General features: G+C 41.5%; 2 protein-coding genes across 10 annotated transcripts in view; both read left to right on the forward strand.

The window, feature by feature from the left end:
- Positions 1-13,034, forward strand: part of LOC139532514 (adhesion G-protein coupled receptor G7-like) — a 73,199-nt gene that overhangs the window by 3,217 nt on the left and 56,948 nt on the right. The window lies entirely within an intron of this gene.
- Positions 138-9,300, forward strand: LOC139532515 (adhesion G-protein coupled receptor G7-like). 4 transcript variants are annotated; one of them, XM_071330222.1, is made up of 13 exons: positions 138-225; positions 1,188-1,331; positions 1,450-1,535; positions 1,679-1,812; positions 2,032-2,145; positions 2,376-2,545; positions 3,059-3,211; positions 6,078-6,154; positions 7,086-7,417; positions 7,668-7,749; positions 8,140-8,298; positions 8,588-8,756; positions 8,994-9,300. In XM_071330222.1, the coding sequence occupies exons 1-13, from the start codon at positions 166-168 to the stop codon at positions 9,180-9,182; spliced, it is 1,869 nt and encodes a 622-aa protein (XP_071186323.1). In that variant the 5' UTR covers positions 138-165; the 3' UTR covers positions 9,183-9,300. The 4 variants fall into 4 exon arrangements, with proteins under 4 accessions (XP_071186323.1, XP_071186321.1, XP_071186322.1 ...); XM_071330220.1 differs by having other exon boundaries at positions 139-225; positions 6,078-6,190; XM_071330221.1 differs by having other exon boundaries at positions 140-225; positions 6,078-6,190; positions 8,588-8,747.

Below are 13,034 nucleotides of genomic sequence, written 5' to 3' on the forward strand. Positions count from 1 at the left end.
ATGTTACTTTTATTCACCTAAAATGAGAAAAACGTAGTCATCTGTTACAGTCCTAATTAATGTTTTTAATAGGTAACACAAAATCTTGATGATCTTTTTAACTTGTTTCCTCCAGCTGGTTTACCAAGAGCCTCAGCAAGATGTTTGAATGACACTGGCTCTCCAATGTTTGGTTCTCCTCATGAACTGCAGTGTGAATTTACCCTCAGTGACATTCAAGGAAATGTAAGTCAATAAGCATATTTTTTATGATCCTGATATTTGACAAGTCTCAATGTTGCGTTACTTAGGTCATCATTATGTAAGTCAAGGTATATTTTTTTATTATCTTGATTTAGCGTTCTTCAGGTCAGTCATCATTATGAGGAGTGGATCTTACAGTCTGAAGATCAGTAACAACTGGCTCTTACCTTCAGATCATCTATTCTGTTCCTTTATTCTGCTTAACAGGTGATGAGGAACATTCTTATTTTATTTGTTGTGTTTCACATTACGGTGTTTGGGACATTTTAGTAATTTAGCAGACTCTCTTATCAAGAGCGACTTAGAGTAGCAATTGCATACATTTTCATACTGGTCCTGTAAGGTACTGGGTGTCGTGAGTGTGAAGTCAGGCGCAGGAAAACAGAGATTTCAATATAGTGCTCTTTTAATGCGCACACGGTGAACCACGGCCACCCCACTAAACACTGGGTGCTCAAAACAAACTGCCCCAGACACGGGGAACGAAAACAGTCCAACACTATACACTATAAACCGACACGTTTGTCTGTATCAAACACCAGGTTTACAATAATCAATCCCGCACAAAGAAAGGGGCGGGCCGGCTGACTAATAAAGCCCAACTAATTACAACAAACTCAAAACAGGTGTAATCAATAAACACATAAGGAGGGGGAGAAAATAATCAGTGACAGCTAGTTGGCCGGCGACGACAACCGCTGAGCGCCACCCGAACGGGAAGGGGAGCCGGCTTCGGTCGGAGTCGTGACAGGTCCCCCGTGGGAATGAAACCCACAACCCTGGCGTTGCAAGCGCCTTGCTATAACAATTGATCCACAGAGTTAGTACTGACTATTTTAATATTGAAATGTACTCACAGTTGGTAGAGCAACTTCACTTCCACTTGCACAATGTTCTGTTGAAAAACAATACTAAAATAAAAATCCTTGTCTCTCCCTATTCAGATCTCCAGCAGTTCAGGTGATTTACTACAGTTAGCCTTCAGTACTCAGATCCTGACCTCCCAACCAGAGCAGCTGTCAGCTGACAACATCACCACAGCAGCTCAGATAGCTAACACGCTGCTTCTGTCTGCAAATATCACAGAGGTAAAACATGTTTTGAAATCAAGTCGTGACTATGACATGTTCTGGAGAAAAACGTGAGGTTGTTACTGCAGTGATTTGAACACTTGAGGGTCATCCCCTGGTTTTGATTATGTTGCAGGACATCGCAGTGGCAGCTGTAACTACCATCAGTCAGCTGTTGAATGCCAGTGAGGAGAGTACACAGGAGAGAGACGCTGTCCAAACGTACTGGAGTGTGTTTGTCTGTGTGAGCGTGCGTGTGTGGTGGTGTGTGTTTCTGCATATATTTGAATTTGTGTGTACGTGTGCCTCAGTGCGTGTCTGTATGGGTGCATGTAAACTAATGTTTTTCTGTGTTTCTCTCCCAGCCTCACAGAGACCCTGGAGAAGTTTTCCCTGGACCAGCACAGTAATGTATCATTGGTGGTTCAGCCCAACCTGGCAGTCCAGTCTGTCCAAGTACCAAGTGACACAGTAGGGATCCAGTTTACTGCTGTGACTGGTGAGTGGGACTGCTAGTGAACCTACATACTGGCATTTAAAGTGATAGTTTATATCTGTGTTGACAGACTGGGTAAAACTTCTAATTTTTCAAATGTTTCTCCTCTGTTGGTCAGTAAGGTTTGGTATGGATTTGATTTGTTGTACTACAGACAAGTACAGAAGTAACACTATATTGTTCTGCTTTAAATGTCTAAATCAGTTTAATCTCTGTCTCCAGGAAGATCTGGTAATTTTGTGGCCAACAGAATTCATCTCAACACTAATACCTCTGAACTGATAGCTGACAAAGGAGGTGCTACCGATGTCCAGATTGTCATAAAATTCCCACCAGGTGAGTCAATGTTGGTATGCAAACATAATGTTTCCTTCCTTATACCGCTTTCACCGAGATAACTTAACTGCTCTTTGTGCCACAAATATTGATTGTCCAATAAGGTTGAGTCACATGAGATAAGCCTATAAAGAGAGGTCAAGCTACTATGTATATGAAGTCCTGATATGATAAACAATCTCTCTCTCCCCCCTCTCTCTTTCTCCCTCTATCTCCCTCACTACACTCAGTTTTACGTAGTAAATACACAAACAACTCCATTGGTTTTGTACTCTACCAAAACGACCGGTTCTTCAGGTCCAGGGCTTTCAGTGCTTCTTCAGGGACCAGCAGAAGGGTCATCTCTGCTAACCTGGGACAGGTGTCTGGGTTACATGTTGAAATGCTCTTCAAGCCCACAGTAAGATTTCTCTTAGAATCAATAAATGCATAGCGGTCCAAATTCGCTGGGAAACGTGTTGGGAAGTTATTCATTATCTAAGTCACATGTGTCAAACTCATTCCACGGAGGGTCGAGTGGCTGTGGGTTTTTGCTTCTCTTTTGTACTTGATTGATGAAGTAGTAAGGAACTCCCCTCATCTGGTTGTCTATGTCTTAATTGAAAGGAAAAGACTAAAACCAGCAGACACTAGGCCCTGCATGGAACAAGTTTGACAACCCTGATCAAAGTTTTCCATTGCCGCTTATATTTTGGCCAGTGAACAGGGAAGCAAGTTTTTGATAGTGAACCAGGAAGCATATGTTGTCTTGTATATAATATGATCAATAATAATTATTTCCCACATGTGCTTAATGACCTGTTGTATTTCACAATATACTTTATGATTATTATTTTTAAAATAAGGAATACTGTGAATGCATGTGTTTTTCTGAAGGATTTTCAGTGAGTTTGTTTCTGTTCTCACTTCTCAGGTTGTCCCCAACGCCTCCCTCTATGACTTTGCCTGCGTGTGGTGGAACTACACGTTGAAAGACTGGAGCACCTTTGGCTGCTCCAAAGTCAACCACTCAGAAGACGGCCTGCGATGTTTCTGTAATCACACCACTAACTTCGCTGTGCTGATGGTGAGTAGCTAGTTGCCCTAATCTCCCTTTTTACTGACCACACTCTGACCTATGGAGGGGTTCCCAAACTTTTTGGGCCCATGACCCAATTTTGATATGTGATAATTCTCGAGACCCCAACCATGTTCATTTTTTTGTAGTAATTAAGATGGGTTATGGCAGTCAGTAGCAAAACATTCTAACAGTGTTTCTGATTGTCTTCTCAATTCACCATCACATACTTTTAATGTGGGACTATGATAGTCAATTGTAAATTTGTCTGACATAATGTCTCTTATCTCACCACCACTAATGAGATAGGAGACATACTTGATGCATGTTGATGCATGTTTGCTTTGGATCTTCTCAAAATCAGGGGGTGTGGTTTACAATGCTCCCCTCATCTCTGCTGTCACTTCCAACCTGGATCGTTATTTGGTTTTAATGCAGACTAGTACACTAAATCCAGCCTCACACAGATATGAGCTGTCAAAGGGTACCATGAGTTTTAATACTCAGAGGGAGACGGCAGGATATTTATTCCCTTTGGGTCAGGAACCAAAATGCATTATCTGCAGCATTCGGTCATAAGTGCACATGGCGAGGCCCAGATGCAGACACGGGAGGCAAATGGTTCGAGGCTCTGATATTTATTAGTATCCAAGGGGCAGGCAAGAGAATGGTCATGGACAGGCAAAAGATCATAAGGTCAGAGTCCAGGAGGTACAGAGTGGCAGGCAGGCTCGAGGTCAGGGCAGTCAGTATGGTCAGGCAGGCGGGTTCAGAGTCAAGGCAGGCAAGGGTCAAAACACGGAGGACTAGCAAAAAACAGAGAAGGAAAAAGTAGGCGCACGGTTTAACATGCTTGTTGACTTGACAAAACAAGACAAACTGGCACAGACAGACAGACAGAAAACACAGATATAAATACCCAGTGGATAATGGGGAAGATGGGTGACACCTGGAGTGGGTGGAGACAAGCACAAGGACAGGTGGAACAGATCAGGGTGTGACAATAATGGCTCTTGAAGCATTTCATTTCACTTACCGGCATGTCAACAGTTGCAGGATAACAGTCGAACAGATTTCTCTACAGTAATAAATATTTTCTCTGAATCCACTGAATCGGTCACTCATCTGTAGAATGTTTTGTATTTCCCCTGCATGCTTGCGTTCACTTCGTTCAGTTTCCCAAATATGTAATTTACATAGGCAACGGGACGTAGTTTCTTTTCAATACAAAGAAAGTCAACAAAGGCTGGTTTTTTTGCCCCCCAGTCAATCCCATGGAATCAGTTTTCTGTCAATATAGTCACGCATCCTCTGTGCAGTTTCATGCTAGAGAATCGTGAGACAGAACAATATGTCATCGTGAATAACATCCCCGACATGTAGCGAACAAAAGTAAAGGAATGGGCATCTCGGCCCTCACAACAAATGTCCATTTGGAAAGCTGAGGAGTTCTTGAGTGGTTGTCAGTTTCCTATTGATTGCTAGCTATAGCATCAATTCTTAGATTCAGTGTTAGGTGACAAAGGTATTGATGTGAGTTTCTGTGCCTCCCCATTCACCTGGGAATAGGGTGACCACATATCCTGGATTGTGCGGGAATTTTGGACCTTTGTCCCGCAAACAATCACGTCCCAAATTTTATCCATAAATTCAAACACCACCATCAGTCAGACATTCCAACCTGTCTCTTGATGTCACGTTGAGAGAGAGAGAGACTTTTTCTAAAAGCTGTTTATTATATACCTTTTTTTCAATTGACATTTCTTTGTATATATCCATAAAAATGATGCCAGCTGTATCACGATTTCGAATGGCTGAGAAACACCGCCTCCCTGTCAAATCTCCAAGTGTTGAAAACGAAATGTTAGTCTAAAAGAAATGTGAGATAATGTCTAGAGGCTTTTAATAGTGGAGATCAAGTTTATACATTGACTGGCTGGGCTGATGACAGTGGACAGTGCAGTCAGATGGAACAGAGTAAATAGGCATTTTAACATCATAGATTTAGCGAGTGGTAACTTGTGGAATAGACACCGGCTGGAATGTAGTTTTAGCCAAACAGCATTCAGGATTAGACCCACACATTGTATAAAAAAGCTGAATCAATTTCTTTGAATAACAGAATCAAATATAATAGCATAGTATAACGTTACTGTTACACTAAAAACACCACCTCATGAGATTTAGGATGGTCAGCTGAGTCGTCACCAAACATGATCATGCAGCCAAACCTCAACAGCACACGCCACTAGGCAGAATGTGCTTTGATTGAAAAAATTCAGGAAGGCTATATAGTTTAACACCATCTGCTCTAATTTGTGCATGAAACAGTAACTCAATAAGATCTAAATGCATATTCTCATGAATCTGATTGGGATTAAACGATTGGCAATCAGACGCAGTTTGGACATTTCACTGGCAAAACATGAAGAATTATCATTCGTGATTGACAGTGATGATGCATTGGCCTATTTTTAAGTTAGGTCAGGGTAGGTTACATTGTCCCGCAAATCCTCCTGTTGTCTCGCATTTGTGTATTTTAAATGTGGTCACCTTAACTGGGAAGGATTCAAGTGCAGCGGTCAAGTGCAGCCTTCTGCCACAATCTAAGGCTCACTCTGGTTTAATTTTATATTTACTATTTGAATAATTTTCATTTAAATTAAGGTTGATCACTGAGATTTATTTATTTTTTGTTACATTTTTTTAATTTAGGAAATTCTCATTTTCATATCAGGTGACCTGTGACCCCTCGTGTGGGAACCGCTGACCTATGGTTTACTGCAGCATATCCAGACACATGAGGGGCGAGGACTTTATACAGTATGACTGTGACAGAAACAGAGTGTTGAAATGTATTTTTTTTTTTCTACAGTCGTTCAGGAAGGATTTTAAATACGCTGAAGTGCTAGACTGGATCACCATATTGGGATGCTCCATGTCCATCATTGGGTTGAGTTTAACAATAACATTCCAGATCGCAACCAGGTAAGATCCTACAGGGTTCCAGAACCAATTCAAAATATACAATAACATTTCAGATCACAACCAGGTAAGATCCTACAGGGTTCCAGAACCAATTCAAAATATACAATAACATTCCAGATCACAACCAGGTAAGATCCTACAGGGTTCCAGAACCAATTCAAAATATACAATAACATTCCAGATCACAACCAGGTAAGATCCTACAGGGTTCCAAAACCAATTCAAAATATACAATAACATTCCAGATCACAACCAGGTAAGATCTTACAGGGTTCCAGAACCAATTCAAAATATACAATAACATTCCAGATCACAACCAGGTAAGATCCTACAGGGTTCCAGAACCAATTCAAAATATACAATAACATTGCAGATCACAACCAGGTAAGATCCTACAGGGTTCCAGAACCAATTCAAAATATACAATAACATTCCAGATCACAACCAGGTAAGATCCTAGAGGGTTCCAGAACCAATTCAAAATATACAATAACATTCCAGATCGTTACCCGGTAAGATCCTACAGGGTTCCAGAACCAATTCAAAATATACAATAACATTGCAGATCACAACCAGGTAAGATCCTACAGGGTTCCAGAACCAATTCAAAATATACAATAACATTCCAGATCACAACCAGGTAAGATCCTACAGGGTTCCAGAACCAATTCAAAATATACAATAACATTCCAGATCACAACCAGGTAAGATCCTACAGGGTTCCAGAACCAATTCAAAATATTGGGTGCATCTCAATAGTGTAAAGAGGCCCTTTGTCTGATCCAACAGGACTTGATAGGTGAAACTATTATAAAACCCACTATTAATTAACCAACAAATCCATAACTACACTTATAACTTCCCTAACATAGTGTTGTCTATCACCTATCTTCAGGAAATCACGCAAAACCAACCCAACAGTCCTCTTAGTGAGCGCATGCATGTGTCTCCTGATCTTCACCCTCCTCTTCATGTTGGGAGTGGACAACCCTCATAAACAGCTGGACAAACCTGAAATACAGGGGGACAACATTCTCCCCCCGTCCGACACACACACAGAGCGGGACAGAGGGCCCTGTACTGCAGTGACGGTCCTGCTGCAGTACTTCCTGTTGGGGACGTTCACCTGGAACACGCTGTACGCCACACATGTCTTCCTGATGATCAGAAACAGCCTGGCCACCAGCCCGTCACAGTTCACAGCCTATACCGTGGCCATCGGATGGGGTAGGATAGCATGGAGGAAAATAAAGTATTTAGTTGTTTCTGAAGCTTTGGCTGGCATTAGCCCTTGGCTCCTTGAACCAAAACTAACGCTAGGTGATATTTTCAGGCTCTAGTAAGCCTGAAATAGAACTTAAAAGCAACTTGTATAGTGATGTTATGTCTTTAGAGGATGTATGTGTAGTGTATATACTCTGTACATGGCTGCATGTAAACCTACCAGGAAATAACAACATCATTCTCTGTCCTTTAGGACTGCCTGCGGTTGTGGTGGCTCTCACCTTAGGAATTAGTTACAGAGTGGATGATCCACTGGGTTACAGGCAGGAGGAATTGTAAGTACATTCTTTACTATACTACTGCTGTACTGTACTGTACTACCACTACTACACCTGAGTACTGTGTTGTACTACAATTTACTTCCTCTTCTGTGGTTATTTTATAATAGGTTCAATTTAAATTAAAGTGGAGCAATTGCTTTATAAAATTACATAACTCATGCTGTTAAAGGTTATCCCTATCAATGTTCCTATGCATGCTAATAATTGGCCAAAAGCATTTTAAATATATTCTTTAAAAAAATCAAAAATGATGATCCGTTTTGTTCAAAGGTCTCTTGTTTACTTATGCCACCCACCATGTTTACTTCATACCACGTTATTCAAATCACTGGTGTCCTGTTTTGTCACTGTCCCACTCTCTAACTCATTCATTTGACCCCTCAGTTGCTGGCTTGCTGCCCTCGATCCAAAGGGGAACTTTGACTTCAAGCTGCCAATGTTTTGGGGGTTCCTGATCCCTTTGGCGTTCATGCTTATCTTCAACACAGTGATGTTGGTATATTTTGCAGTAACAACATGCAAGACCAACCCACATTTAACCAGGTAACGTTAACGAGGGCATTTTGGGGACACAAAGTAGAACGTTGTAGTCATAAAGATCAGTCTTGACTTAAATGCCTACTAATGAGCTTGTTCATTTTTTAAATTGTATTTCAATGAAAAGCTGTTATAAATAAAATGGATAATTTTTTTGTCATTATTAATTCAGTCAGTAGTAATCAAATCATACAATTTAATGAGCACCCTGCACTAACCCACTCAGTCAATGGAAGCATATTGTTATTATACCACAGCATTACAGCATTCTAAGTATGTTGGTTATGTTTCCCAGTACAAGACACACATCGATGAAGAAGAAGTTCCTCAGTAGCTTTTCTCTGGCTGTGGTGCTCGGTCTCTCCTGGATCCTGGGCTATCTGTTGCTCATTACACAGAACCAGACCATGTACACCATACTCAACATCTCCTTCTGTGTACTCACCACCACTCAGGTAGTAAATGTATGCACTCACTACTGTAAGTCACGCTGGATAAGAGCGTCTGCTAAATTACTCAAATGGAATCTATAAATACTAGTGTACTATTATACCACAGAAACCAGACATGATTGGAAATTAGACAACTACTAAACATAAATAAATTGAGCTGGTCTTTATGGAAACGCTACCTTTTGTTTGTCCTTGTGTGTTCCTGAAAATACTTGATAATGTCTTTGTGTTTTTTCTTTCGCTCCACAGGGCTTGCAGATTTTCATTCTGTTCACTGCAAGAACAGCAATTGTCAAGAAAATGATGGCAGATGCTTTGAAATCTGTCTCTAGTGTTGAAATCCCACTTCACACCAAGAGATTCAGTCTATGGCGAGGCAAGCACAGAGAAAAGGTTGAATCCTACACACAGCTGGACACTATGCTGTCAACACATTAACACCTTAACTGCCACAGAAAAAGTATTTTCCTGAAAAATGTGTATTTAGCCTTAATATAGGCCATAAATAATGTGTATTTGATTGCAAAAAAATAAACTTATTTTGTATTGGATTTTACATATGCTTCTTAAATCATCTGAAAAATTGTACATTAATTAACGTCATGTCTGCTTCAGTTACTTATAACGGAAGATAGGCCAAGATAAATAACAACTGATATCAAATATGATACATTTGTGTGTCAATATATGAGTATTCATATATATGTAATTTCATAATTTCATTATTTCATGTTATGCTCATAATACCTGTAAAATGACATGTCCTGAAAACATTTGTGAAACAAATTGAAGAAAACAGGCTGATATCAATATGAAAATATTTTTGGATTTGCATAGACAAAAAAAATCCCATAACAATATTTCTCCATTGTCCATAATAGCTAGCTTTGTTTAAATAGCATTCCTTTAATGGGCATCTCAGCTGCCTGGTAGAGCATATTTTTCAAGAGTTCCTCAAATTAATAAATAACAACATATTAGTAATTTCATGATACCAAAATGATGTTTGAGGTCAGCAACATTGTACAGTCATGTCATATCCCATTTTATTCACAATTAGTACTGAAAATGTGTGATTAATCAGATTCTGCAACTCTTTCAGGAAATCAGCTGTCTGGATTTGGGTGAAGGAGAAGCGGGGAGGGGGGGGGGGGGTTGGGCTAGTTGCTGCGGGGGGTACAGAGCTGTTGGCCAGGGTTGGGGTAGCCAGGTGGAAAGCGTGGCCAGCTGTTTAGAAATGCTTATTGAAATTCTCGATTATCGTGGATTTATCGGTGGAGACAGTGTTACCTAGCCTCAGGGCAGTGGGCAGGTGGGAGGAGGTGCTCTTATTCTCCATGGACTTTACATTGTGCCAAACCTTTTTGGAATTAGTGCTGCAGGATGCAAATTTCTGTTTGAAAAAGCAAGCCTTTGCTTTCCTAACTGACTGTGTATATTGGTTCCTGACTTCCCTGAAAAGTTGCATATCGCCGGGACTATTCGAAGCTAGTGCAGTGTGCCACAGGATGTTTTGTGCTGATCAAGGGCAGTCAAGTCTGGAGTGAACCAAGGCTATATCTGTTCTTAGTTCTACATTTTTTGAATGGGGCATGCTTATTTAAGTTGGTGAGGGAGGCACTTTTTAAGAACAACCAGGCATCCTCAACTGACAGGATGAGGTCAATATCCTTCCAGGATATTGCAGAATTGCTAAATTGTTTTAGGGAGCTTTTGACAGTGATGAGGGGTGGTCGTTTGACCGCGGACCCATAACGGACGCAGGCAATGAGGCAGTGATCGCTGAGATCCTGGTTGAACACAGCAGAGGTGTATTTAGAGGGCAAGTTGGTCAGGATGATATCTATGAGGGTGCCCATGTTTACGGATTTGGGGTTGTACCTGGTAGGTTCCTTGATCATTTGTGTGAGATTGAGGGCATCTAGCTTAGATTTTAGGACGGCCAGGGTGTTAAGCATATCCCAGTTTAGGTCACCTAACAGTACAAATTCTGACGATACATTGGGGGCAATCAATTCTCATATGGTGTCTAGGGCACAGCTGGGAGCTGAGGGGGGTCTATAACAAGCGGCAACAGTGAGAAATTATTTTTGGAGAGATGGATTTTTAAAAGTAGTAGCTCGAACTGTTTGGCATGGACCTGGATAGTAGGACAGAATTCTGCAGGCTCTCTACAGTAGATTGCAACTCTGCCTCCTTTAGCAGTTCTGTCTTGACGGAAAATGTTGTAACTGGGGATGGACATTTCTGAATTTTTGGTGGCCTTCCTAAGCCAGGATTCAGACACGGCTAGGACATCAGGGTTGGTGGAGTGTGCTAAAACAGTGAATAAAGCAATTTAGGGAGGTGGCTTCTGATTTTAACATGCATGAACCCAAGGCTTTTCCGGTTACAGAAGTCAACAAATGAGAGCGCCTGGGAACACACAGGGCCCGGGTTAACCTCTACATCACCAGAGGATGAGTAGGATAAAGGTACGGCTAAAGGCTATAAGAACTGGTCGTCTAGTGCGTTTGGAACAGAGAGTAAAAAGAGCAGACTTCTGGGCATGGTAGGATAGATTCAGGGCATAATGCACAGGCAAGGGCATGGTAGGGTGCGAGTACAGTGGAGGTAAACCTAGGCATTGAGTGACGATGAGAGAGGCTGCTTCTCTGGAAGCGCCAGTTAAGATAGGCGTGGTCAAGCGAGCTAACCGAGGCATGTAGATCAGGACTAGGGGCTCTGCAGTAAAACAAAACAACGAGAGCTACCCTAAACAACAGTATACAAGGCATATTGACATTAGAGGGAGGCATAAAGCAATCACAGGAGTTGATTGGGAGGGCTAAGACAACAACGGGTAAACAGCTAAGACAACAATAACGGGTAAATTGTGATGAATGGGCAGAGAGGGTCAGTTAGCTACACACAGGGCCTGAGTTTGAGGCTTGGGCCGACAGATAAACAAAATGAAGTACCGTGTTAATGAACAGTCCAGTAAGCATCAGCTGTGTAGCTGAGTGATCAAAGGTTCCAATAAGCAGTAATGGACGAAAGAGGGAGCCGCTCGGCAGTCGTCACTACTCTAGGCGAGCGGGAGACATGGCGCTCAGAGTTAGCGGGCCGGGTCTAGTATCTGGGTCCTCACCGACATCAACGACGCAGAGGCCGGTTGAGAGCACATCGGTCGAAATACGTCAGCAGACCAGTCGTGATGGATCGGCGGGGCTCTGTGTCGACAAAGGGTCCAGGCCAATTGGCAAGAGAGGTATTGTAGTTGGTGTACTACTAGCGGGGGAATGGGCCTAGCTCAAGGCTAACTGGTGCTTGCTTCTGGACAAGGGCATTAGCCATGATAGCCACTTGGTAGCAGCTAGCTAGCTGCGATGATCCGGTGTAATGGTCCAGAGCTTGGGGCAGGAATCCGGTGAGCAGTCCGATATGCTCAGGACTGATATCGCGCTGTGCAGACTGGCAGATATTATCCGGGCTATCCGGGCTAAAGTGGCAGGAAGGTATATTTAATTTGAAAATGGAAAAAGAGATTGAAATACAGAAAATATTTACACAGGACAAAGACGGGACAAAGACAAACACGTCTTGCTGCTACGCCATCTTGGATTGGAAATGATCTAATTGATTGGCTGCAAGTTCAACCTGTCAATATCTCATAGACCTCCATTATTGCCTATAGTTATACACACACCATTTATATCTATCAAAAGTGTTATTGTCCAAAAATGTTTTGACCATGCACATGTTTGTAAATACTTTATGTACCTATGTTCTTTATGAATGTTGACTGTTTTGAATAAATCTCATTATTCTCTTGTTTCAGTATTCTTATTGAGAATAAAAATAAAAAATTCAGTGTTCTTAGTGAGAAAAAAAACATTATTTTACACAATCTCTCAGAAAATGGCTTTAGACAGTGTAGAGGAGGCATGTCAGGCACATGAGGGGAAGTTCAAGAAATACCAGTCCCTCATTCTTGAGAGTCAGGGCTTCGCAGGCCAATCAAATCAAATCATATTTTAGACCTTACAGTGCAATGTTACCTACAGGCCCTTAACCAACAATGCAGTTTTAAGAAAAAAAATTATCACCAGGCTGAAAACTACAGATTACATTATAAACATCAGCCTAAAAACTACAGACTATACTAAAAACACGATAAGTTCCACACCTAACTGGGACAGAGCAAAGTGGGACTTCATCAGGTTCACATGGATGCCAAGAGAAGCCAGGCTTCCCCAAAATTTTTACAAAATAGACCCCACAAAATAATATTTTGTCTCATTTTGTTTC

This window comes from Salvelinus alpinus, chromosome 10 (genome assembly GCF_045679555.1).
Source record: "Salvelinus alpinus chromosome 10, SLU_Salpinus.1, whole genome shotgun sequence".
Lineage (NCBI taxonomy): Eukaryota > Metazoa > Chordata > Actinopteri > Salmoniformes > Salmonidae > Salvelinus > Salvelinus alpinus.

Coding starts and splice junctions, on each gene's coding strand:
- LOC139532515 (XM_071330220.1), top strand. CDS start 166: ATGTTTGGTTCTCCTCATGAACTGCAGTGTGAATTTACCCTCAGTGAC. Junction 226..1,187: donor TCAGTGACATTCAAGGAAAT/GTAAGTCAATAA, acceptor CTCCCTATTCAG/ATCTCCAGCAGTTCAGGTGA. Junction 3,212..6,077: donor CTAACTTCGCTGTGCTGATG/GTGAGTAGCTAG, acceptor TTTTTTCTACAG/TCGTTCAGGAAGGATTTTAA.